Here is a 26,272-nt window from a genome sequence, read left to right on the forward strand (position 1 = left end):
CGCTGGCATGATGTTCACACCCGAGGACCAGGTCCATTTGTGGGTGAGGCTGGAAGGGATCTAAATGAGGCTGCTCTGTTTGGGAAGAGGGGGACCTGGAAACAGGGGTGAAAGTAATTTAAAGGACATACTGGTACACCGGAGTCCTGAGCAGGGGGCGGGGCCTCAACTGGAATGGGGTGGGGCCTTTGAGATTTAAAGGGCCTGGGGCTCCGGCTGCAGTAGCAGGAGCTGGGGAGCCCCAGGCCCTTTAAATCGCTGGCCTGAGGAAGCTGCCCCCTGCCGGTATGGTCGGCTGTGTACCAGCTCTTGCCAGTACGCTGTACCGTCTTACTTTCACCTCTGCCTAGAAATGTCCGTTAGACTGGAGTGGGGGAGTGCATGCAGCTTGCTGTCAGTCACACCCTGCACGATGCATCACAAGGTGCTTAGCTCTGTCGCTGCCAAGACAGCTTGGTGCTTAGGCTCCTTTGCTGGTAGACCCAGCCCTGGCAAACCGGCAGCAACAGATGCTTCCCCACGAGCCGGGGCTTGTTTTCAAACACTCGCTGCCTGCACTGGGCAAGCTTGGTTAAATGCCCCCGAGTCGCGGGTGGGTCCTTATCTGCCAAGATCCCCTGGGGCTACATGGCTCCACTTGCGCAGAGGAATGGGGCCTTCGGCAGATCTGCCCATTTGGCGCGCACCCGCCCAGCAAATCGCTGCAACCCCCCGTTTTCTTCTTGCTTCTCAATCAGGTCAAGCACAGTCTAGTGCCAGAGTCAGTTTCCTGGGGATGTCACTGGATAGGAATCAAGCCGCCGCAGGACAGTGGGTCCTGCTTGTCCTCGGACTGCTCCTCTTGATTGCCACTGTTGTCCTGGGAGTCAAATTCTGCTCCTCAAGGAGAAGGGCCCACAAATCCAGCTCGGAAATGGAACTGAAATAAGGTCGAACCTCACTCCTTTCCTTTGCCATGTGTGCCCACATGGGCCTAGTGTGTGTGCGTGCAAGGTGTGTGTGCATGGATGGGCTGTGTGGTGCGTGCAAGGTGTGTGCACACACAAACCTATGAATGTATGCACATGAGCCTTGTGTGTGTGTGTGTGTGTGTGTGTGTGTACACATACGGCCTGTGTGTGTCAGCCTCATGTGGCGCTGAGGCAGGAGTGCAATCAGATGCATAGGACTCTTCCTTCCAATCAGGTCAAAACTTTTTGACTATGCAAGAGCCAAAGCAGAAGATAATTTATTTGTCAATGTTTGGATTCCCGGAAAAAAGAATCCCAAGACGAGGAGTGGGATCGTGTGGTTTGTTTCTTATACACCCTGGGGCTCATTGGCCAGTTGGAATCAAAGTTGCATTGATGAATTCCTTAGTGATTGGAAATGGTTTTATTAATTAAGCAGGGGGTTAGGTTTGAATCCCATCCAGAGTGCCTGGAAGTCATTTTTGCAGCTCCGCTGTGCGGTTGGGAACACCAAAAGGGCTCATGTTAGCAGTGGGAAGCGTTTTGCGGGAAAGGGGCTGTTTGGTTCCCAACAGGGTCCCTCCCTCGGGCGTGCCCACCCACCAGGCTGTTTACATGCATGGATGAAAAATAAAGTGTCATGTTTTCCCCCAGTAAAATGTGTTTGTCTGTTTCTTCAGGAAGCGGCAAGGAGCAGCCTTCTGTTACACTCACAGCATGTGCAGATATAGATAATAACATAAATCCTCTTCCTGGAAGGTTGCAAAGTAATACAGCTTTATTTCTTAGAATCCAGAACCCTAACACGCAACAACCAAAACCAGAGTGAGACAAAGCAGGCTGCTCCCTAAAGCAGAGAGGCACAATTTACCCTACTTTACTCTGGACTGGCTTGCTGCAAGCTGCTTCTAATCACATGCTTCCCTACAGAGCCCCCTAGCCTGTGAGCGGGACCAGGAAACCCTTGAGCACTGTAAGCAAGTGATAGCTTAGAATTTTAATAGTTTTCCATACACAACACCCTCTATCTCTAGATGCTCCAGGGCCAAAAAGATGGTTAGAAAAGTGAGGAATGAGGAAACAAAGTCAACCTCCCCTTCCCCACCAAACAATCCCCTTTACCCTGAGGACCAAGCTCACCTCTGGGAGATGCCACATCAAACCTTCCCTGTGATGATTTTTTTTTGCTGCCACACTGCCTCAGAAATTAAAGATTTCAGCATGGATGGATTCAGCAGCATGCTTGAGCATGTGCTTAATTTTACAGGAGTAGTTCCCGCTGAAGTCAGTGGGACGCCGTGTGTGTAAAGAGAAGCATGCGCCTTTGTGCTTTGCTGAATTGGAGCCTTGGATTCTTGCTTGCTTGTGATCTAGAGCTGTGCCTTCAGACTATGTAGCTCCTCCCAAGCATACACGTGTGTCCGACTGTGCACAGAAACCCCTGGGGACTACACCGGCATACGCCCAATTCCGTTGTCTGAGAGCAACACCTGGGAAATTCCAGAAACAAAACAAAAACCTTTGTTTGAAAAGCGTGTTTTGGTTGCTAAGTGGTGTGAGAAGGGCTGGCTTGATGAACAGCAGCATAACCTGGGCGTATGGCCCCAGAATCTGCTTCACGCTGCTTATTGGGAATTTATAAACCATTGTCAATTTCCCATGGCGCCTTACAGGGCCTAGAAAAGACCTGGGTCTGATTCCTCCCCACAGCATTGCCCCTTGGGAGTGAGTGCAGAAGGCTTCCATCAAATTTAAATGAGGGAAAATTTCTTCTTTGCTAGTGTTCTGCTTACACAGCATGAATAGGGCCCCGTTCCCGTGGCCCTGGGCAGTCATTTACTCCAGGGCAAGAACGGGTGGCCAACTCTAGCAGTCACAGGAGTCCTTACACCCATTCTGTGCTGATGTCAGTGACCCCACAAGTTATTAGGCAGCTGTGTATCAGGCCTGTTGAACCTGCCCAGAAGAGGCCAATCCTAGGCCAATCCAGCATGATCAACCTAGCAGTGATGTTTCAAGGAGTCCGTTTGACTTCCGTCACCTCTGAGACACTGGCTAGATAGGTGTGGACTTGCTCCCGCAGGGGGGACTTAGCACCTCCACTGCTATTAGGTACAAGCTGATCAGGAAATGGGATTTCCAGTCTGTGGGAAATTCTGACCGTTTGAATTGGTTTTATTCTGAATTTGAATGAGAGGTAGAAATTTCCGACTTGTTTTGGACTTTCCAGTCTGTGGGCAATTTTGACGCTTTGTTTTGATTTGGCACAAAAACAAAGGTCAGACTGTCGGTATTTCCCGCAGACTAGAAATGCCAAAAGAAGTCCATTTGGAACCACTGCAGCGTTTCATTTTAATAGTGTTGGAACATTACAATATAGTATAAAGCGTTGACTCTATGGAGGGCTTCTGTTTGGGGGGGGTTATTTTGTAGGGGTTATTTTTAGCAATTTTTGAGTTGTATGTAGATTTCCAAGAATGGAGGGGTGTGTTGGGAATTTCTCGCTTTCTGTGGTAATCATTAATCTCTTTGTACTGTTCCCTAGAGTGCATTAATGTAATTCTGTGTCACACAGTGCTGCGTTAAAGCTCAGTAAGGAAACTTCAGTGTGCACCAACAGGGTCTACACAGACCAATGAAAGCACCTGAGTGCGCTTTAGAAATCACAACCCCGTAGTGCGCACCGCTGCTCAGTGCAGACAAGCCCTTAGATCGGGGTGGCCAACCTGAGCCGGAGAAGGAGCCAGAATTTACCAGTGTACGTTGCCAAAGAGCCACAGTGATACGTCAGGTCAGCAGCCCCCCATCCGCTCCTCCACCCCGCTCCCAGCACCTCCCACCTGTTTTGTGGTGTGCAGGAGGCTCAGAGAGGGAGGGGGAGGAGGGCAGGCTCAGGGGAGGGGGTGGGAAGGGGTGGAGTGGGGGCAGGGCCTGTGGCAGAGCCAGGGGTGGAGCAGTGAGCACCCCCTGGCACATGGGAAAGTTGGCGCCTGTAGCTCCAGCCCTGGAGAGGGTGCCTGTACCAGGAGCCACATGTGGGCCACCCCTGCCTTAGATATAAGTAACCATTTCTGGTGCTTAGAATCACAGAATCTCAGGGTTGGAAGGGACCTCAGGAGTCTAGTCCCACCCCCTGCTCAAAGCAGGACCAATCCCCAATTTTTGCCCCAGATCCCTAAAGGGCCCCCTCAAGGATTGAGCTCACAACCCTGGGTTTAGCAGGCCAGTGCTCAAACCACTGAGCTGTCCCTCCCCCCCCAAGAAACACTGATTTCTTTTTATTTTATTTTAGTTGTATCAGGAGTGTTTTATTGGTGTTTATTGGTTAAAACCTAATATCAGAAGCCCTAAGTATATATAATATTCAATGCGTAATATAATAATCCAGTGGTTTTCAACGTTTTTCATTTGCAGACTCTTTAAACATTTCCAATGGAGGTGTCCTGGGAAATCTTAGACATATTCTGCAGACCCCCAAGGGCCTTGTGGAGCACAGATTGAAAGCTGCTGTTCTGTGGTAACAACCACCTTTTGGGGCCCCCTTAGACATAATCTGCAGACCCCCAGGGACCACAGGCTGAAGACCACTGTAATAATATAATGTTGATTTCACTGACGTTTTCTTCAGAAAAGTGTCCGAATGGATCGTGGTGATTTTCTTGTCTTGATGAGGAAACATGTTTCCTTGCTTTATTTGGTTTTGAATCATCCAGATAGACTATATACAAGTCAAAACCAAATAAAGCAAGGAAACATTTCCTTATCAAGACAAGAAAATCACCACGATCCATTCGGACACTTTTCTGAAGAAAATGTCAGAGAAATTGCTACATTCTTGCAAGATGGTTCAACATCAACTCACCGGTGCTGGCCGATAGAAGTCTGGTCTGTCGGAAATGATCTGATCAGCTCTAATTATGGGGGGATGGGCTGCAGTGAGGGCCTTGGGCTCATTAGTCAGGTGAAGACAGTGGAAAATTCCGCTTGCCAGGGGCAGACTGGGGGGAGCGGTACCCCGGTTGGCTGCTCAGTGCCCTGTGCTCGGCCATGTGTTTATGTAAGAGCAGGGAGGGCACTGGAGTCGCATGCCTCCTGATCTCCTCTCCCCCCTCCGCTTCCTTCCCCCCCCCCCCCACCTTTTTTCTCCTGCATCTGTAAACAAGACCAGTATTTACTCTGTGGTGATTAGGTACAAGACTAATCCCAGGCCAGGGATTTATTGCAGCCTTAAACAGCCAAGACCTCAAACAGCCCCCAGTGCCAGAGGATGGAGAGCTGAGTTCCCACCCCATCTTCCTTCCCAGGATCTCCAACACCTTCCAGATGGGGAAACTGAGGCACAGATATGCAGTAACTCACCCACAGCAAGTCTGTGGCAGAGTCGAGAATAGAACTGAGGAATCCTGCCTCTCTGCCAGACACAGCGCTATACACCACATACTTTATGTAACAGTGATAGGATGTGGGCGGACTGTCTGACAAGGGGCTTTTATCATACACTGCACGGCACTCTGCCCACTGATGCACTCCACTGAAACGACTTCCGACATCCCAACCACGCTGCCACCAGAAATGTTCCTCCCCCAGCCCCCCAGGCGAAGTGCAGGATGGACGTCATTTCACCTTAGGCAGGGGACAAGTTTAAGGGCTGGAACCCTCAAGTGCTAGACGTGTTTGCTTCCTCCTGTTGTGGACTTTGGAATTTCCCCATCCCAACAGGTGCAGCACTTGTTGGTAGCCTGGGTAGTTCGTGAGATCTCAGCTCTTAAACGCGGATTTAAAGGGAACTGAGTTTTGATAATTTATTTTCCAGATGTTCAAGTTGGATTTATTATTTTCCCCCTTCTGAGGCCTGAGCAGTTGGAATCCTGGCACCCAGACAGTCTGGCTTTTCCGGCAGAGGGCTGCAAACGCTTAGCTGTCTCTGATAGGTTTTGGTAAAACATGTGGCATTAGCCAAAGCAAAGAGCAACCAATTGTATGGAAATCAAAACATGAATAAGTGCCCCTTGCTCTCCTTCTAGGAGGATTTCTTTCTTCTCTTTCTTACAAAAATAGGAAAACCAAAGGAAAAACTGTTACAAGGGGATGTCACAGTGGGATCTACAGCTCTAAACAGCTTGCTGGGTGACTGTAGCTGGGTATAAAAGGATTGGTCATCATTAGGGTTCAGAGTTAACAACCCAAATTGTGTTGGGGCAGTTCCCTGCATTGGCCAAGAAGGGGTTAAAGAGTGCCTCTGATTACATTTAGACCCAGCCTGCCGCACCTGTGAGGCTTATCAAGCCTGGGGAGGGCGGCCCTTTAAAAGGGAGGATCCCAGCTCAGTGAGAGGTGGCAAGCAGGATTGGAACACAGGGCTTCCCCATTCTCCTACTTACTGGGGAGAGCGCTTTGGCCTCAGAAGCCCTGTCAGTAAGGGGAGTGGCTGGCTTTGGAGCCCTGGAAGCCCAGTTATTTGGATGCTTGGGGGTAGGCGTCTGGCTCTGCTCCCAGGGGCTGCTTCTTCCTCACACTCGGTGGGCCTGCAGGGACCCTGCCTCTTGTGGGCTGTAAAAGTATTTTGCTCTTTTTTTTTTATTATTATTATTCATTGGGACTACTGTGAATGCCTGGAAGGGGGCAAACTCCCTAAGAGACACAGCTGGAAGGCTGTGCCCTGGGCTCTGAAACCCATCTAAGGTAATGCTGCTGTCCAGAGGAGGAGGACTGGGATGAGAGACCTGCCTATCCTTGCCACAAGGAGGCACTAGAGAAGCGGGATGAGGCTTATAAGTGTTTGCTTTTATTGGTTAGTGTTGGGGAAACATCAATCTCACTGTACAGGCACAAACAGTGGAAAAATATTTCCACTGACCGTCAAAATTCACAGCAAGGCAAGTAAGAGAACTGCTGCTTGAGAATCCGTTAGTTTGAGCTAAGGATGTTTACTCTGTATTTTAACGTGATGTTGGCAACTTGTATTTTAACAGCTATAAAGCTTTAACTCTTTGACTCTCAACCTTTGCTGTCATTATATTGTTAATGCCTTGTGCCCTCCCCCCCCATAATTTCCAGCTACTGTGAAAATTTAAGTAGATAAAAGTTGAAAGGGGGGGAGCTTTAAAAAATGAAGGAATAGAACCCATCACACTGATGAAACCAGCCAGGGCAGCTGGCACTGCTCACAGCTGCAGCCTTGAGCAGATGTCACTGCAACAGTTACACACCAGTCACATGCTGAAGGTTTAATTTTTTTTTAAAGGAAAGCTCAGTTTCTGCCATAATCACAGGACTCCAGGAGCTGGGACTTTAAGAGGACCACGAAATACCACACGACTTGTAATAAAATCATGAGAGCTGGCACGGTTGCAGAGTGGGCTGTGTGGTCTTGTTCTGTCCTTCCACTGTATTTAGCTTGTGAACAGGTTTCTTGCTGAATGGCCAACCCCCAGTGTTACAAGATTGGCTTAAAAATCATGAATTTAACAATAAATTGTGGGTTCTTTTTATTTGCTTTCTGGCCGTTAAGCACTTGGGTCACATTTGTGAGCTTTTTCTTAGCAACCACATGGGCTAGAATCTTCCTCTTTTCTGCTGAGATTCTCATAAAATCATGGGACTCCGGGAACTGCAGCTTTATGGAAAACACCAAATACAGCAAGATTCACAATGAAATCACAAGAGTTGGCAACTGGGACAGGTGGATTTTGGGGAGGGGGGGCAAAAAAAGTGTTGTGAATTTGTGTTTGGTTTGACACGAACAATTCAGTGAAACCCTCTGCTTCTTCCCCCATGTCCCCCCCCCCCAAATCTGTAAGTCTAAATAGTTTGGGGTGTGTTTGTCTGTTTTTCCAAAATGACATTTTGTTTAAAAATTTCCTTCCATTTTTTTTGTATTAAAAAATAAAACCCCAAAAGGTGTGGTTAGCTTGAAATCAAAGCAACCCGTTTTGTTTGACCTAAAATGATTGTTTGATTTGCTAAAAATTTAGTTTTTGGTTCAACCCAAACCAATTTTTTTTCTCCAAGTGCCAGTGAACCAAAAAGCAATTGTTAATCTCACAGCTCGATTGAAGACATTGCTCTTGGAAATGTCAGCCCTCTGCCTGATCTAGGTCAGGAGACAGGCTGTGGTCCACAATCTCAGAGGGGAAATGGAAGCAGAGAATCTGACAACAGCAAGGCAGGAAATTACCTACATCCCACCCCCAGCTTACTGCACCCCAACAACTCCAAGCCCTTTTCTGATGGGGACACGCCACAGCCCTCCAGCCTCTGTGTCGTGTCTCTTGTAAGAAAGTGAGTCTGATGAAATGCTGCTGAAATGTCTGGGAAGCCTGGGGATTAATTATTTTCAGGAGTCTGCTGATTAACAGTGCCACAGGGGTGCCACCATATGGCCATTTTAATGCCAGACTGATGACTGCAGCACCGCGATGCCCTCAGTGTTACATCACAGGACAGCATTCCCGGGCAAAGTCACATGCCATGCAATGCAGCCAGGCACCCCGTGCAAAAGTACAACGGTGTGGTGCGACACCACCGTGCAACACACTGCGACAGCCCAGTGCACGGAGCAATGCCACGCTGCAGCCAGCTCTCCAGCATGTCCCTTTACAATCACAGTGCAATGCCGGCTGCCCAGAGCCACAGTTCTCGTTTTATTTCCAGCTGAACCGCAGCTGGGCTGTGGCGGGTTTCCTTTCTGGCAGGCGGGGGAGGCGCCTGTGGGGCCGAAGCAGAATTATTGGGAAGGAGGGTGACTCTCCACAGTTAGTTAAATCCACCTCTCACCAGGGGAGAATCATAGAATCATAGAATATCAGGGTTGGAAGGGACCCCAGAAGGTCATCTAGTCCAACCCCCTGCTCGAAGCAGGACCAATTCCCAGTTAAATCATCCCAGCCAGGGCTTTGTCAAGCCTGACCTTAAAAACCTCTAAGGAAGGAGATTCTACCACCTCCCTAGGTAACGCATTCCAGTGTTTCACCACCCTCTTAGTGAAAAAGTTTTTCCTAATATCCAATCTAAACCTCCCCCACTTCAACTTGAGACCATTACTCCTCGTTCTGTCATCTGCTACCATTGAGAACAGTCTAGAGCCATCCTCTTTGGAACCCCCTTTCAGGTAGTTGAAAGCAGCTATCAAATCCCCCCTCATTCTTCTCTTCTGCAGGCTAAACAATCCCAGCTCCCTCAGCCTCTCCTCATAACTCATGTGTTCCAGACCCCTAATCATTTTTGTTGCCCTTCGCTGGACTCTCTCCAATTTATCCACATCCTTCTTGTAGTGTGGGGCCCAAAACTGGACACAGTACTCCAGATGAGGCCTCACCAATGTCGAATAGAGGGGAACGATCACGTCCCTCGATCTGCTCGCTATGCCCCTACTTATACATCCCAAAATGCCTTTGGCCTTCTTGGCAACAAGGGCACACTGTTGACTCATATCCAGCTTCTCGTCCACTGTCACCCCTAGGTCCTTTTCCGCAGAACTGCTGCCTAGCCATTTGGTCCCTAGTCTGTAGCTGTGCATTGGGTTCTTCCGTCTTAAGTGCAGGACCCTGCACTTATCCTTATTGAACCTCATCAGATTTCTTTTGGCCCAATCCTCCAATTTGTCTAGGTCCTTCTGTATCCTATCCCTCCCCTCCAGCGTATCTACCACTCCTCCCAGTTTAGTATCATCCGCAAATTTGCTGAGAGTGCAATCCACACCATCCTCCAGATCATTTATGAAGATATTGAACAAAACCGGCAGAGTCCATCTCTGCGAGGATGGATCTCGTGGCCTGAGCCAGGTGTCCACCTTGTGCACTTCACACGTATACCTGGGAGGTCTGGTATTGATGCAGGTTCAGGGGTGGAGGTGGCAGATCATGAGTGAGAGGGGGCCAGTGGAGGAACGGTGTCTGGGAAACTTGCAGCCTCGCTCTGCTCTGTACCGCAGCTACGTTCCCCCATGAAATTCACAATCCCTGGGAGGACAAGGTCAGCTCCCTGGATAAAGAGGATACAGCTAACAGCCTGAATCCCCACAGAGGGAGCGGGAAAACCGCGGTGTTCACCGTGGGTTATAGTGGATGAATGGACTATAAGGTGGATAGAAAGTTGGCTAGATTGTCGAGCTCAACGGGTAGTGATTAATGGCTCCATGTCTAGCTGGCAGCTGGTATCTAGCGGAGTGCCCCAAGGGTCGGTCCTGGAGCCGGTTTTGTTCAATATCTTCATTAATGATCTGGAGGCTGGTGTGGATTGCACCCTCAGCAAGTTTGCAGATGACACTAAACTGGGAGCAGAGGTAGATACGCTGGAGGGTAGGGATAGGATACAGAGGGCCCTAGACAAATTAGAGGATTGGGCCAAAAGAAATCTGATGACGTTCAACAAGGACAAGCGCAGAGTCCTGCACTTCGGACGGAAGAATCCCATGCACTGCTACAGACTAGGGACCGAATGGCTCAGCAGCAGTTCGGCAGAAAAGGACCTAGGGGTTACAGTGGACGAGAAGCTGGATATGAGTCAACAGTGTGCCCTTGTTGCCAAGAAGGCCAATGGCATTTGGGGATGTATAAGTAGGGGCATTGCCAGCAGATCAAGGGACGTGATCATTCCCTTCTATTCGACATTGGTGAGGCCTCATCTGGAGTACTGTGTCCAGTTTTGGGCCCCACACTACAAGAAGGATGTGGAAATATTGGAAAACATCCAGCGGAGGGCAACAAAAATGATTAGGGGACTGGAACACATGACTTATGAGGAGAGGCTGAGGGAACTGGGATTGTTTAGTCTGCGGAAGAGAAGAATGAGGGGGGATTTGATAGCTGCTTTCAACTACCTGAAAGGGGGTTCCAAAGAGGTTGGAACTCGGCTGTTCTCAGTGGTGGCAGATGACAGGACAAGGAGTAATGGTCTCAAGTTGCAGTGGGGGAGGTTTAGGTTGGATATTAGGAAAAACATTTTCACTAGGAGGGTGGTGAAACACTGGAATGCGTTACCTAGGGAGGTGGTGGAATCTCCTTCCTTAGAAGTTTTTAAGGTCAGGCTTGACAAAGCCCTGGCTGGGATGATTTAGTTGAGGTTGGCCCTGCTTTGAGCAGGGGGTTGGACTAGATGACCTCCTGAGGTCCCTTCCAACCCTAGGATTCTAGGATTAAACCTGCAGAGCACTCAGCTCGGAAAAGGGCTTTGATGCAGAAGGTCCCGGATCTAGCTGAGCTGGGAACAGTGGTTGCTTGGATCACGGCCTGGATCAAGGGGGTGCTGGCTCGGGGACAGGCTGAAATGATGCCCCTAAGGGATCATGGGCGTGGCTCACTTCTCCTTCTCTGTTGGTGGGCGGGGGGGAGTGATTTCTCCTCCCCCCAGTATCCTCTGGGGTGTTGTCTCTCGGGGGGAGGAATGCGCAGGCAGGGTTAAAGGAAGAAGGGGTAGGAAAGGCTGGGTATTTCCGGGGCATCCTGATGTTGCCTCCCAAGAGCAGGGCCCATCAAGTAGCACCCATGGGCCTGTTGTTATGTCTGGCTTAGGGCAGATTCCAGCTGGCCGCAAAGAGCCTTCAGAGGATCTGCAGGGTTCCACTGAGCACAGCCCTGTTCACACAGGCAGTGACCGGAGCGTGGCCAGGTTCTGGGGAGGTTTCAGTGAGAAAAGCCACTACTCCAAACCCTCAGGCTGCAGAGCTGCTTCACAGGCACCTCCCGGCCTGGCTCCATGTGGCTGGGGCGGGATTTGTCCTACTCGACCCCAGGGTGACGGCTCCTTCAGAAAGCCCAAGAGGAAAATCAATACAGACAAGTGCAAAGTCCTTCACTTAGGAAGGAAAAGTCAGAGGAGCAGCTCCAAACTGGGGACTGACCAGCGAGGCGGGCGCGCTGCTGAAAAGGATCCGGGGGTTATCATGGATCACAAATTGAGCATGAGTCAACACTGGTGCAGGTGCAAAAAAGGCGAATATCGTTCTGGCCTGGGCAGGAGTGGTGATGTAAGACACGGGAGGTCGTTGTCCCGCTCTGCTCGGCACTGGTGAGGCCTCAGCTGGAGCATTGCGTCCAGTTCTGGGCACTGAACATTCGGGAAGATGTGGACAAATTGGACAGAAGCCAGAGGAGAGCAACAAAAATGATCAAAGTTTTAGAGAACCTGATCTCTGGAGAAAAGAAGAATGAGGGGGGCTGATAAGTCTGCAAATCTGTTAAGGGCTGTTAGAAAAAGGACTGATCGATTAATCTCCATGTCCCCTGAAAGCAATGGGCTTAATCTCCAGCAAGGGAGATTTCAGTTAGATGTTAGGAAAAGCTTTCTAACTCTCAGGGTAGCTGAGCTCTGGAACAGGCTTCCCAGGCAGGTGGTAGAGTCCCCAGCCCTGGAAGATTTTAAGAACTGGTCGGACAAATGCCCTGTCAGCGATGGTCTAGGTTTACTTGGTCCTGCCTCAGCGCAGGGGCCTGGACTAGGATGACTCCTTGAGGTCCCTTCGAGCCTGACACTTCTCTGATTTCTATTACTTTTGGCCTCTGGACCCAGAGGAGAATGTGGTGCACAAGTTCGAACGCTGCAGGCGAGATTCCCCCTTCTCCTGTGTTCCTGGAGCTGGCGATGGCCACTGGCCACCATGGTGCAGCCACTGGCTACTGAGGAGACGGTTTAGGCTGGGGGAGGGCTACAGAAATCCCAGCCCCAGACCTGCTACCCCTAATCCAGGCCCATCTGCCCTCCACGTGTGGCGGAGAGCAACGGTCCTGCTGAGTCCATTGCCTTCCCAGACCGGGGGCCACCAGGGCCTGGCCTATTTGCCCAGTTTGGATGTTCTATTATTAGGCTGTGGTGAGTCACTGGCTCAGGGCCCCCCTCCCCGGCTAAGGCAGGAATGGGAGGGGGCACAGGGATGAGTGGTGCCACATTCCTCACATTCTCTCACCCACAGGGACAAGGAGCTCATGGAAAACTACTGCTGGCATGGGCAGAAAGAGTCACTTTTCCGGGTTGCTCACACAGGGAGCCAGGAGGGGCGACTGCCTCATGGGAGGAGCCCAGCGGCTCTCAACAGAGGAGGGGGAGGCTGCTGCACAGCCCCAGCACGGGTCGCCTGGCACCCCAGGGATCACCCCATGCTGAGAGGCTTAGGGCCCTGGGCTGGGCTATTCTCTGGGGGCTGTTTCAACCCCTTGCAAGGTCCCTTTCTGTCTCAGACCCCCACAGAGGGGTGGGACCTGCCCCAGGGGAACTACGCTCCTGGCCAACCGCTAGGAGCGAGAGGAGATTCAGGCGCCAGTGCTGGGGCCATGTGTTGTGTCAGGGGCAGGATCCACCCCCATGGCTCTGTGCAAAGTGCCTTGCCCCACAGGGAAAGCTCAGGTATGTGGAGACAGGGGAGCGGGTGCAGGGCTCCCAGCTGTTTGGGAGTAGTCAGGTGAGCTATGGGCTGTAACTCTCCGCATGGCCAGCAGATGTCCCCACTCATCTCTTCCAGCTGCCTGGGCTGAGGTTGCCTGGAATGCTTGATGGCTCCAGGAGGACCCCCTGATTTCACTTAGCAGAGGAACAGAAGGGAAGCTGGGGTCTAAACCAGGCATCACAGGGCAGTATTCCAGCGCAAAGGTACATGCAATGCTGCAACCGTGTAGTGCAATATAGTGCAGAGCAACCATGCAACACAAGGCAGCATGAAATGCAACCGCACAGCGCATGGAGAAATGCCACGCTGCATGCCCTGCAGCTTCTCCAGGCAACTCCTTAGCTGCCCTGAGTGGCTGCTTCATGTCCTTTCTCATCAGCCCTTTCCCTGGTGTGAGTTCATTTGTGATCAAATTCCTGATTGACACTGATCTCCTGGTGGACAGCAAACATGGGAGGCCAGAAGCAAAGCGAACCGGAGAGCTCAGAGCAATGGGGGCAGGTTTGATCCTAATGACTTTCAAATCCTGCACCGGGCAAGAGGAGCTAAACAGGCCAGGTAGCAAAGGTCCCTAGTGCATTGCTTTCAAGCCGGCTCCTTGTCACTGTCTCTGTCATGTGACCAAATGCTGGGGTTGGCATGTGGACATTGTGGGGTTGTGGAGAAGAGGTGGGGTGGGAAGATCTTAGGTCTGTTCTACATTAGGACATTTGCAGTAGTGCAACCCTCCAATGTCAATGTGCTGCATTAAGCCCCCTCCCCCCCACCAGCCTTGGGATACAAGGGGCCCAATGAGCCATGTGCTTCCCACGCTATCATTCCTGCGCAGAGTGGAGCTTGGGTGGAAAAGCGGAGAACAAGGAAGTATCGCTTGCAAGGTACTCCCAGGATCTGCGCTCGCTATTCGAGGGATAATGGTGCTTATTAGCAGACATTTGACTGAACAACCAGGAGAGAGAGAGAGTGTAAACAGGCAGATTCTGATCTCAGCTCCACCATTGTAAATCCAGAAAATCCAGAGGACCATCATTATTAACAACATGAATTCACACTGACACAACATGGGATCAGAATCTGGGCTATTGTCCTTGTTACAAACACAACATCTGGGGACATTGAAGATGCTGGAGTCTGCTTGGGATTAATTTGTGGAATGAGATGGGATGCCCCCCCAATATACAAACCCCCACACACCTCTGCTGTCACCTGGAAAGGCCCCTCCCTTTGGAGGCTGCATTCTTTGACAACGACCTGCTTGGCCTCTAGGCATTACTGCAGTATTGATGGGAAGTAACAACACCACCACTAATTAAAGACAATAATGATGCTTGTGTTTCATTCAACAGAATGGATCATTTCATGGGATTTTGCAGGAAGATGGTTAGAGCAGGAGGCAGGACTTGTGGCCTCTCTTCCCAGCCCTGACACAGACTCGCTGTGTGACCTTGGGATGCCATAGAACTTATCCGTGCTTCAGTTTCTCCACCAGCAAAATGGGGATAATTATGCTTCGCAGGGATGTTGAGCACTTAATTCATGGGTGATTGTAAAGTGCTTTGAAGCCTGAGAGCCTCTGATGGAAGGAGCCAGAGGGTTCAAAGTAGAGTTATGTTCAGGGTTACATCCTACTCTTCAGGCATATTTCCCCTTCAGAGAATCTGCTTGTTACTAGCCTATCTGTCCAACCATGGAAGGCTTCACGTGGAAGCTACTGGAGACCATTAGGCCTGGGACCATCTGGAAGGGACCACTTCAAATGACTCTCCCTCCCTGCAAGGCTGGGCGTGTGCTCCTCCCCCTCAGAGAGCCAGGACCTGACCTGGATCCGGAAGTCACACCCTCCAGCGGATCTTCTTGCCACTCGACTGGTCCGTGTTAGCCACCAGGAGGCTGACAAGATGGGCAGCAGCAGGTCTCAGACTGGGCTCTATGGATTCCCTTCTCCACCAAGCTTTTCCTGGGTGTGCAGAGAACGAGATATTTGTGACCCGCGCCGTGGAGAACTGGGCCAGGTGATGGGGTTTAAGAGGGGGTCTCTCACTCATGTAAAATGAAAAGATCGGCGAAACCTCCTCCTTGGCACTGATTGGGCTGGAAAATACCGGCATGGCATAGGTTAAAAGCCATCTACCCCCAGCTGGGATCTCTCAGTTGTTTCGCCCCACACGGCACAAGCCAAACTGCCCTGTAGGGACAGCATTCCATAGGGGGAAAGGGCCCCAGACAGGCCAGCTGATCGGAACAAGACTCCACCAGGGAGGGCCACAGCTGAGGTCCTGTGCCCAGGAAATACCTGCCTCGGCCAGGTCCTGCCTCAGCGACAGGAGCAGAAGCCAGATGGGCATGGCCCCAGGTCAGAAACGTGGCCTAAGAGGCAGCTGATCTCCCTGAGACGTGGGTACTAGCCTACGAAGGGCTTGAGGACCCAGTGCTGAGGGCCAAAGCATCTGGCCTAACCCACACAAAGCATTGGAACCTGTGATTCCGGATCAGACAACAGGGGACTTATGTGAGGGCTGTGGCCTTCCTTGTAGGCAGCAAGAGACAGCTCCAGGAAAGGGGGGGCTGCCTTCCATGGCCCCCAAGGATGGAGGGGGGTCACAGGGTAGTTGGATCCTTTGAGGGGTAACGGCTCCAGCCCCACCTGTGAGGCACTCCACTCTCTTCCCCAGGTGGGGAGAATGAGCAGCTCACATGCAGGTCATGTGGCTCAATAATGCCGGGGCGGGGGGAGATAAAAGAGAAGCTTCCCCCTGGGCTGGGGAGGAGACAAGAGGGGTGGGCCCGGGCACGGGCCTGGGCCCCTCAGAGAGCTGGCCTGCTGAAGGGGGATGGTGGGTCTCCTGAACCGAGGAAGAGGCGCCCTGGGAAACAGGGCTGGAAAATGACTGCTGGGGCGGGGGAAGCTGTTCCCCACCTGCAGCCCTGGCCCCAAGAAGGAGGCTGGGGGGGGGGCCCTGACCCAAGGAGAGGAAGGGTTTGAGACAGAGCGGGGCAAGGAGTTAATAACTAAGGCACCACAAGGGCGTTTGACTTACGCAACCTGGAGTGTGAGCAAGTGATTTTGAGAAGCCTGAGGGAGCAGAAGCGGGGCCCAGTGCAGCACCAAGCTGTGCCACAAGGGGGTGCAATCTGGGATGGCACAGCTGGAGAGAGAGGGGATGGGTGGGCCTGGTTGGGTGGGGCTGCCCCCCCCCGCCCGCACACACCCACAAGCAGCTGCTCTAGTGACCCTGGAGGGAGAGGCCGACATTCTCCTCTGCATGGACTGAGCAACAGCAGCACCCAAGGGTTAGGTGGGCCAAGCCAGCGCCAGACGGCAAGAGAGACCTATGGGGAGCGATGGTGCCAGACATGCCACTGCCCCCTTGAACCCGGCCCTAGCAGGTTTGTTATTGACTCGAGCTAGTTATTTCCCCCCTTCACATTCAATAGCTTTCTAGGAGCGGTGACTGATATAAAGGGTTCATGTGTTTGGGCTAGAAACCAGCCTCCCCCATCCCCTAGGTAATAACTCCAGATCCACGTGAGACTTTGCAGGGTTCCAGCTGTGGAGCTGTCCAGCTACCGATAGCCATGTGCTTTACAAAGGCGGGTCTCTAGCCTCATCCCCCTGGTACAGATGGGGAAGCAGAGAGGTGAACGGACGTGCCTGGGGTCTGGTGCTACAGCTCTTGTGCATGGCCCTTCGTGGCTCGCATCATTCAGTGCAGTGTGGTCATTCCGCTGAGGAAGTGTTGCAGCAGCAGGCTAAAAAGAAGCCCATGGCAGAGAACCCAGGAGTCTTGAGTGCTGGGGCCCCCTCTGCTCTAACCCATAGGCCTCATTCCCTTGAGAGGTAGAAAGTGAACCCAGGACTTCTGCCTCCCAGTCCTGTCCTCTAACCACTAGATCATACTTCCCAGAGCAGAGACTAGAAGCCAGGAGTCCTGACTCCCAGTTGGCACTGCACTATTGGACTATATTCTGCTCCTAGCGATGGGAGGAGAACCCAGGAGTCCTGGTCCAAGTCTCCTGCTCTAGCAATGGGTCCATGCTTCCCCCTTACATAATGTACCAGCCAGGATTCTTTATGGGACGGTATCCAGTAGGGTTAATGATGCTCTTTTCTTGCTCTCATCTTCAGCACTCCAGTCCAATGTCATCCCCTCCAGCACAACTTCCCTCTGATGAATGGGCTCCTGTCTTGGAAGGATGAGTTAATCTGCTGGGAGACTATTCCAGGGAGATGACATCCTCAATCATGCAGCCTGACAGGCCACAGATTCCAGCAGAAATAGACACAAACAAGTGAGGGGCTTGCCTAAATCGCTGGCTTCTTAATCCCCCATGCCCCTGTTCTACCAGATTGACTCTCCTGACTTTGACGGAGTTACTCCTGCCTGGCACAGGTGTAGGTGACAGGAGAATCAGGCTGAGAGTGCGATCCACTGGGTTTAGTCTCCTGAGTCATTTACCTCCATACAATGCACTAAAAGCACCCCAGGGCAATTAGAGGGTTCCTTTAAAGGCAGCTCGGAAAGAGAAAGAAAGAAAGAAAGAAAGAAAGAAAGAAAGAAAGAAAGAAAGAAAGAAAGAAAGAAAGAAAGAAAGAAAGAAAGAAAGAAAGAAAGAAGCTTGTGACTTTTTTCACATCTCTAGGATGGAGACAGAAGCCCTGAGAAGGGGGTGGTTTGTTTGTTTGTTTGTTTTTAAAGGTTTTTGTTCCTGCTTATTTTTTACATTAGAAATTTCAGGTTTCGTCTGCCCTCGAAAATTCTATAGTGACTGGAGACCTAATGAAACAACGATCTCGTAAGAGGCAAGAGAGTGAAAGATGAGCAATTGAGAGGAGGAGGAGGAGAAGGGGGGTGGCTTTTGTTTGTTTATTTGTTAACCTTGTGGCTGGCTGCACTTGATTCGACTCCAGGCTCTGCCATAGGCCTGCTCGATGACCTTAGACAAGTCATTTGGCCTCTCTGTGCCTCAGTTTCCCCATCTGTAAAATGAGGATAATTATACTGGCCTCTTTGTAAAGTGATTTGAGATCTACTAATAAAAAGATCTGTATGAGAGCTAGGAGTTCATTATTGTTTTTTTGGCAGTGAAAAAAGAGGAGAAAAGGGGACAAAGTAATAAAAGGTATTTTTGTTTCATACACAATTGAAATGAATGTTTTCTCTCATTTCACTTTGATAGAAAATATGAAAATTTCCTATGAAAATTTTTATATGGTTAAAAAAAACCAATGTTTCATCCCAAAAAGCCTGTGACAGAAAAATCCAACCGTCCCTATTTAACCACTACATTCTTGAACGGTTTGGAGAAAGGGTATCTTTGTTGAAAGCTCAGCACCAGCTGAGAGCAAGTGCCTATCATAAACATCTGTGAGACCTCCCACCAGTGCTCCAGCAAAGCCAGGGGAGACCAGGGTTAATATACCTGGTGTTTTAAAGCTAAGAAAAAAAATCCCTCTTTAAAACAATAACACATCGACTGGCACGACTTTGTCATAAAGGAGATTTTTTAAAAAGGGCCAAGGACCCAATTTTAAAAAAGTCCTTTGAAGGCAAAATCAGCTTTGGTCTGAGAAAGCTGAATTTCCTTAACAGTGTGAAGAACAGAAAATGCCATTTCAAAACTAGAGCTCGGTGAGTGGTGACCAAAAGCTACAGGCTTCTGGCAGCTGGTTGGTGGCTAATGTGAAATGGGTGGGTAGGTCTCAGCCTGACTCTGAGTAGACTTCAAAAGCACTGGAAAATGTCATAGGGCAGTCTGGCCTTTCAAGGCCGAGCAAGGCTGAGCCGCATGCAGCCCTGTTCAGAGGAACAGCCTGGCAGATGGGTCCTGGAGATCACTGGCTGCAGCTGATCAGCATCCAGTGATGGGGGCTGATGATTCACTAGTGAGGGCTGGGAGTCTATTTACCCGGGGTTGGAGCAGAGGACTGTCAGAGGGCAAGCAGGCCCTGACTACCCCTCTAGACTGAGGAAGGGGCTGAACATTCAAAAGCACTTAACTAAGTGTCCAGTTCCCACTGACTTTCGATGGGAGTTGGTTGCCTTCCTCCATTAGCTGCTTGTGGCTGTCGCGTAGGTCCACAGCCCAAGTAACCCCATGTGTGTTACTGATGGGTGCCCTCACGAGAAGCCTCAGCAGAGAGGCCAGTGACTGGATGGGCCGTGGAACCTGAACTCGCTTCTCCAGCACAGGAGTGAGGTCTGTTGGCTGGGAATTGTGACGGGAAACTACACGGGCTGAGTGCATTTTGTGGGGGTGCGGGGCCTGCAGCCCTTAGGGCCGTCAATCCACAGCTGAATTCATGGGCACGTGGTTTACAAAATACAGCGGGTGGCGGGAAAAGGCTGGAAAAACCATGTTAGCCAGCTGGGTCTGTGAGCCAGGCAAGCATCCAAACTCCACTCTAATGGAGAGACGGCTGATTTGTTAAAAAAAGACTACTAGGGGATGTTGTTTTCCTGCTGACTGCCTCTGTGGAGCTGCGTTCATCTCAAAGGCCCCAGCCCACTGGAGCGAAGCCCGCACTCGAAACTTGTCAGCTCTGAGACTGGGGAAGGTGAGGGTGTGAAATCGGAGCTCAGAGAGTTGGCATCAAGCACTTGGCTGATTCCCCCACATGTGTGCTGAGCGATCATGGAAACAGCGCATCCCAGATCCTGGAGAGCATTTGGGGGAGGGGAAAATCTAGTTCCTGTTGGACAAGTGGGCACATCTCAAAGCAGCACCCCGGTGTGCAATGACTGAGAATCTGGGGGACACCCTTAGGGCTTCTAAAAGCTGTACGGCATTAACTAGCCCCATACAGTTAACGGGGTACAATCTGCTCAGTGTGGACTTGGTTATCCTGGGAAGCCATTCCAGTACAGGAAGGGCAATAGGCTGTATTAGTTCAAGGCACCTTTATACCAGTATAACTACACCCACCCTTGGGATTGGACCTTCACAACTATGTCAGTAAAAAATCACACCCCAATCGGCATAGTTATCCTGGCCTTAGTGGCCAAGGGTTAAAAGGGGCATAGGCTCAGATCCTCAAAGATATTCAGGCTCCTAACATCTATCGAAATCGAGGGGAGTTGGGTGCCTAAATACCTTTGAGGATCTGGGCGATAGCAAATACATTGTCATGTCACCTTTGAAAATGGGCCTTAGGCTCCTAAATCAGTCAGCAGTTGCAAGGCTGAGCAGAGCAACACCTAAGTGCCTTTAAAAATCTAGGTCTTATTATTTAAATACGTGTAATCACAGCTAAATATGCCTCCCCCATGTTTCCTTGTTCCGTGACTATCTCAGCTACCGTAAATATGGCAACGCGTATTCCATATTCAGCGTGGACTATAACTCCCTGCAATAGGCAAATATTTTACACCCTGCCTGTATTATTTGGAATCCTGAGACCCTCTTTGTTCTCTTCCCACCCAAACTAAACAGTGCTTGGCTTCACTGGCTTTCACAGCCCCACGCATGGCTTTTTATTTATTTACTTTAGTGAGAGGAAGAGATCACTGATAAGCTGGAGGATTTTGTTTACACAGGAAATCAGACTGGTTTCTACTTATGCTTTCCCTCTCCAGAAAGATGAGGAGAAGACAGGAAGAGAAGAAAGACGTCAGAGAGAGAGAAGGGAAAGAGAACAGACGGTAGGGAAAGGAGGTTACTTACAGTCTGATCCTGCACAATCAAAGTTAATGGGATTTTTTTCCATTGACCTGAATGGGAGCAGGACCAAGTCCTTTAGCCCCAATTTGAGTAAGCATCCCTATTTTGGACAGCTCTTAAGAGTGAGTTTAACTTTACGTACATGTTTAAGTCCCACTGAGTCCATGGAACTTATTTAAGCATGTGTTTAAGAGCTGTCCTGACTAGGGATGGAATTAAACATGGGTTTGATTGAATCAGAGCCTTAGTCCCTTTGGGACAGGGACTGTTTATTTCATTAAAAGTGTGTACATTTCCTAGTGTTTGCAGCTGTCCAGTTCTGGTGTTCACACCTTAAGAAGGATGTTGGAGAATTAGAGCAGGCTCAGAGAAGAGCCACAAGAATGTTGAAAGGATTGAAAAGCCTGCCTTACCATGAGAGGCTCAAGGAACTCAATCCATTTAGCTTATCACCGAGAAAGTTAAGGGGTGAGTTGATCTGTCTGAAAGTACCTACATGGGGAACATAAATTTGAAAGAGGGCTTTTAGTCTAGCAGAGGCAGAACAAGAGCCAATGGCCACAAGTTGAAGGTAGACAAATTCAGACTAGAAATAAGGCATGCATTCTCAGTATGAAGGGTCATTAACCATGGAACAATTTACCAGGGTTGTGGTGGATTCTCCATCCCTGGAAATCTTTAAATTGTGGCTGGAAGGTTTTCTAAAAGATCCATTCTTGTTCATCCACCAACTATTTGACTTGATGCAGGAATTAACTAAGGGAAATCCTCTGGCCTGTGTTATACAGGTGGTTAGACTAGGGGATCACAATGGTCCCTTCTGGTCTTGGAATCTAAGAATCTAATGGGGCCCTGATGTTTGACTGTGCCCACTAGCTGCTAACATAATAATTGTATTAATATTAATACATGTGTTAATTGGGTTCATTTTTTAAACATCCAGTATTGGCTTGCAAAAAAAGAAGAAAGCCCTAAAAGAAAAATCTGGGAGACAACAAACTTCATTCTATTGTCTAGTGACCCTATTAATACATAATAATACTTTGCCTTCTCATACAGCACCTTTCATCCAAGAATCTCAAAGTGCCTTTGTGAACCGTGGTGAGTATTATCCCTATTTTACAGATGGGGAAACCGAGGCACGGTGAGATTTCCCCTAAAGTCTCCCAGCCCATCAGTGAGAAAACAGACCCCGGAAGCCCTGACCTCCCCCCACCCCCCCCCCATTCTTCCCAGACTATGAAGCTGCAGCCCTGCGATACAGAACAATGCCTCCTCAATAAATCACAGCGAATTATGACCCAGACCGCTGTGGAAATTGGACTGGAGAAAATGAGTTTTCAACAATGGAATGAGTTTTCTCTGCGGGGGGAAGGTCGGATTTCATGAGCGCCATAGATGAAAGCAGCAGCCACATTCTGCAAGGGGCTTTGAAACCTCCTTCCTTTCCTCTGGCTCAGGTTCCCACGGGACAATGGGCAGGCCCAGCTCCCCGGGCACTGCTTTGTATCACGAGCTGTCAGCCGGGGCTGGCGAGGGACGTGCTTTGTGTCTCTCCCTCGGACGGCGTGGGTGAGGTGCTGCTGGAATATTCGTTGGCATCCCCCTGCCAAACCCCAGCCTGTAATCCTCTGCCACCAATTTAATGCATGGACAGTCGTGCATAATCACATCAAAATGCCCTCAGCGGCCATGGTCCTCCGATCATGGGGGGGGGGATGATCATAGTCATGGGGGGTTTCTCCGGGAAGGAGATCAGTGATTAAGTACCGGGGGCTGCTCTGGGGAGCCCTGAGCCCTGGAGTTACTTGGAAAACCTGGGGGCGGGGGGGGTATTTCTGTGCTGAGACTGGCTGATCGGCAGTGAAAGCATCCCTGTGCCATGCCCAGCCAGCCGCCCCTTCCCCCCTCCTAGAAAAGCACTGATGGGGAGCGGGGACTGTGATGATGGGGTAGGGCAGGTAAAGAGGGTCACAGCTGGATGGTGCCTAGTGCAGTGGTTCTTCACCTTTCCCATACAGGGCCCCCTTTCCCACACCAGGACCCACCCCGCCCTCCAGGGACCCATCTAACCCCCCCGCTCCATTTAGCAATAGGGGAAGGGCGCAGTGGTCACCACCCACCGCTTGACCTTTCTCCCTGTAACCTCCAGCTTAAGCAGCCACGGCCTGGCACCGGGGCTCCTTGATCGGTGCCATAGAAATAAACTCTCGCCCCCAATGACTGTCTGTGGGGGAGGAGGCGCCGAGCGGGAGGGACACTGCCCCCCAGCAGCAGGGCACCGTGCAGAGGTGCTGGGGGGGGAGAGAAATGGGAGGAGGGGGGGCTGGGTGGCGAGCTCAGAAGGGACCCTCAGTCCCACGGCACTGGGGGGAGCGGACAGTGGGGCGGCGGGGGCGCGAGCTGGGGGATCCGGCGCTGCACAGGGCTTAGGTGCTTGGAGCTGCAGCCCCGCTCCCGGCGCGCCTGAGCCAAGGTGTCCCCGCGGGCGCAGGGAAAAGTAGGGGGGACAGGGCAGGAGCCCCCAGCTTGGATGGTCCGGGGCTCCCTCCTCCCATCCCGGTCCAGAGCCCCCTGGCTTCTTCCGCCCCTCCCCCCCCCCAGGTTAGCGGCGGGCCCCCGGCGGCTCTCCCAGGCGGGCGGCGCTTCAGCACCGCGGCCGGGGGACAGCGCCCCAGCCATCCCGGGCACCTCCCCGGGGCCAGGGCGCCGCAGCAGGCGGGGGAAGGTGGGGTGGGGGAGAGACCGCCCCTCGGATCCCCTCCCCGCCCGCAGCTCCCCCCAGCAGCCTTCCGCGGCCGCAGCCTCCCCGCAGAGCCGCTCCGGGCGGGGCTCGGGCTCGGGCGGGCTCCGGGAGCAGGGCTGGGCGGGAGGCGGCTGGAGAGCCTCAGGCTCACCAGCTGTTGCTGTTGACAAGTCTGTTCCCGAGCCCCTGGCCGGGCGGCGGTGACGAAGCACATCGAGAATCCCTGGGGCGTTTATTTATTTCCACCGGGGCCTTCCCCTCCCCGCCCCCTCCCTTTTCCTCCGCCCTCCAGCCCCCAAAGCAACCCGGCCCCCTGCACGGGACCGCATTGCCCCCCCAGCCGGGGAAGGGGCTTCCCCGCGGCAGGCTAGCGGCGCCGGGGCCCCCCCGGGAAGCCGGAGCGAGCGCTCGGGGCGGCCCGGGGGAGAGCCCGGCAGCGCCCGCGGAGAGCGAGGAGCCACTTCCCGGCGGTGGGACGCCTCGGCGGGACTCCAGCATGCCCGTGCGGAGGGGCCACGTGGCCCCGCAAAACACCTACCTGGACACCATCATCCGCAAGTTCGAGGGGCAGAGTGAGTACCGCGGGCCGGTCCCTTCCCTGGCGGGCAGCCGCGCTCCCCGGCCCGGGCCAGGGCCGCTCCCTCGCTCCCTGCCCGCAGCCGCGCCGGCCGGGAGAGGCGGGCTCTCCTCCCCAGCGGGGGATCTCCGGGGGACCGGCAAAACTTCCTGCCTAGGCGTCAGCCGCCTTAAAGACTTGCTGAGACCCGGCCATGGCCAGGCTGGGGGCAGCGAGGCAACTGTGCGCCAGTACCAGAGATGGGCAGATAGATGGAGGGACAGTCAGTGTAGGTGGGGGAGATAGTAGGGTGCGAGATAGCCGGGTGGAGTGTGTGGGGATAGAGGTGGCTTGGTTAGCTCGGGGTGAGTGTGCAGGGGGATAGATATTGGGGGTGTATGGGGATGGATAGGTAGGTAGAGTGTATGGGGTTAGATAAATAGATGAGATAGGTGGGGGTGTATGGGGATGGATAGATAGAGGGGTGTGTTTGGGGATCGATAGATAGGTAGAGTGTATGGGGATAGAGAGAGATTGATTAGATAGGTGGGTGTGTATGGGGATAGGTAGGTAGGTAGATAGATAGAGTGTATGGGGATAGAGTATGTGGATAGATAGATTGATTAGCTAGGTGGGTGTGTATGGGGCTAGATAGATCTTGGGGGTGTATGGGGATAGATAGGTAGGTAGATAGATAGAGTGTATGGGGATAGAGTATGTGGATAGATAGATTGATTAGCTAGGTGGGTGTGTATGGGGCTAGATAGATCTTGGGGGTGTATGGGGATAGGTAGGTAGGTAGGTTGATAGAGTGTATGGGGATAGAGTATGTGGATAGATAGATTGATTAGCTAGGTGGGTGTGTATGGGGCTAGATAGATCTTGGGGGTGTATGGGGATAGGTAGGTAGGTAGGTAGATGGAGTGTATGGGGATAGACTATGGGGACAGGTTGATTGATTAGATAGCTGGGTGTGTATGGGGCTAGATAGATCTGGGGGTGTATGGGGATAGATAGGTAGGTAGATAGATAGAGTGTATGGGGATAGAGTATGTGGATAGATAGATTGATTAGCTAGGTGGGTGTGTATGGGGCTAGATAGATCTGGGGGTGTATGGGGATAGATAGGTAGGTAGGTAGATGGAGTGTATGGGGATAGACTATGGGGACAGGTTGATTGATTAGCTAGCTGGGTGTGTATGGGGATGGATAGATATTGCTGGCCAGATGCCATCAATCAAGACTAAAAATGGGGTGGACTCTGATCTTAGTTACACCAGCATAACTCTGGAGTGATTCCACTGAAGTCAGCCTTGGATTTACTAACATAGCCAAGATCAGGAGCTGATTAAAATGTAACTACTGGTGGGGGAGGAGAGGAGAGAGGATAAAACCTTTTTTATTTTGGGGGGCAGAATGTTCAGCTAGAAAATGGCCAGGTAGAAGTGCTTATTTTAGTGCAAAATGGGCTGTCTGGCCATTTGCCTTAAATTATAGGATGCTCCCAGGCCACCTCCCCTGACGAAATGCTGCCATTTGCTGTTGCTAGAAATAATCCCTTTAAATGAATTTTAGCTGGGGTTTATTTTTTCACCTCTAACACAATGACTGGACTGTGGAGATTTCTGCTTCTAAGGCATTTGTCATGGTTTGGGGGAGGGCCATTCTCTGGAGGTAACTGATTCAAGGGGCGTTATCTTTCTTAGACTTGTGGGGTCTGATTCTCCCTGTGGGGTAACTTACCACAATGCCAAGTGAGTGCACAGTGGGCGCCCAATGCTACCAGAGCAGAATATACAGAGATCACTTTGCTCGCCGGCTGCAAGGCCCCAGAGAATCAGGACCTCTGGGTCCCTCCAGCAGCCTAATTCAGCCTGTCTCCCATTGCAGCATTTGCTGGGAGGACAAACTTGCTGGCTTTCCTCCCTACCCAGCTGATCTGTAGTTGCCAAAAGAAGAGAAGGGCCCCTGCGGTGAGGAAC

The 26,272-nt window shown here is 51.5% G+C and overlaps 2 protein-coding genes and 1 long non-coding RNA gene across 3 annotated transcripts in view; 2 read left to right on the plus strand and 1 right to left on the minus strand.

The window, feature by feature from the left end:
- The window catches only part of ACE (angiotensin I converting enzyme), a 59,536-nt gene extending 57,927 nt beyond the window's left edge, over positions 1 to 1,609 (plus strand). Inside the window, exon 25 of the mRNA XM_073326207.2 lies at positions 738 to 1,609. Coding sequence (XP_073182308.2) covers positions 738 to 928 — 191 coding nt within the window. The 3' untranslated portion in view covers positions 929 to 1,609. The remainder of the gene's footprint in view (positions 1 to 737) is intronic.
- LOC140904031 (uncharacterized) lies at positions 1,089 to 24,417 on the minus strand. Its single transcript, XR_013635088.1, has 4 exons — positions 24,273 to 24,417; positions 21,402 to 21,480; positions 15,149 to 15,286; positions 1,089 to 2,440 (listed from the first exon to the last, which is right to left on the minus strand). It is a non-coding gene; the product is annotated as an uncharacterized LOC140904031 (long non-coding RNA).
- Positions 23,697 to 26,272, plus strand: part of KCNH6 (potassium voltage-gated channel subfamily H member 6) — a 101,410-nt gene continuing 98,834 nt past the window's right edge. The window contains exon 1 of the mRNA XM_073326209.2: positions 23,697 to 24,306. Coding sequence (XP_073182310.2) covers positions 24,231 to 24,306 — 76 coding nt within the window. The 5' untranslated portion in view covers positions 23,697 to 24,230. The remainder of the gene's footprint in view (positions 24,307 to 26,272) is intronic.

This window comes from Lepidochelys kempii, chromosome 27 (genome assembly GCF_965140285.1).
Source record: "Lepidochelys kempii isolate rLepKem1 chromosome 27, rLepKem1.hap1, whole genome shotgun sequence".
NCBI lineage: Eukaryota > Metazoa > Chordata > Testudines > Cheloniidae > Lepidochelys > Lepidochelys kempii.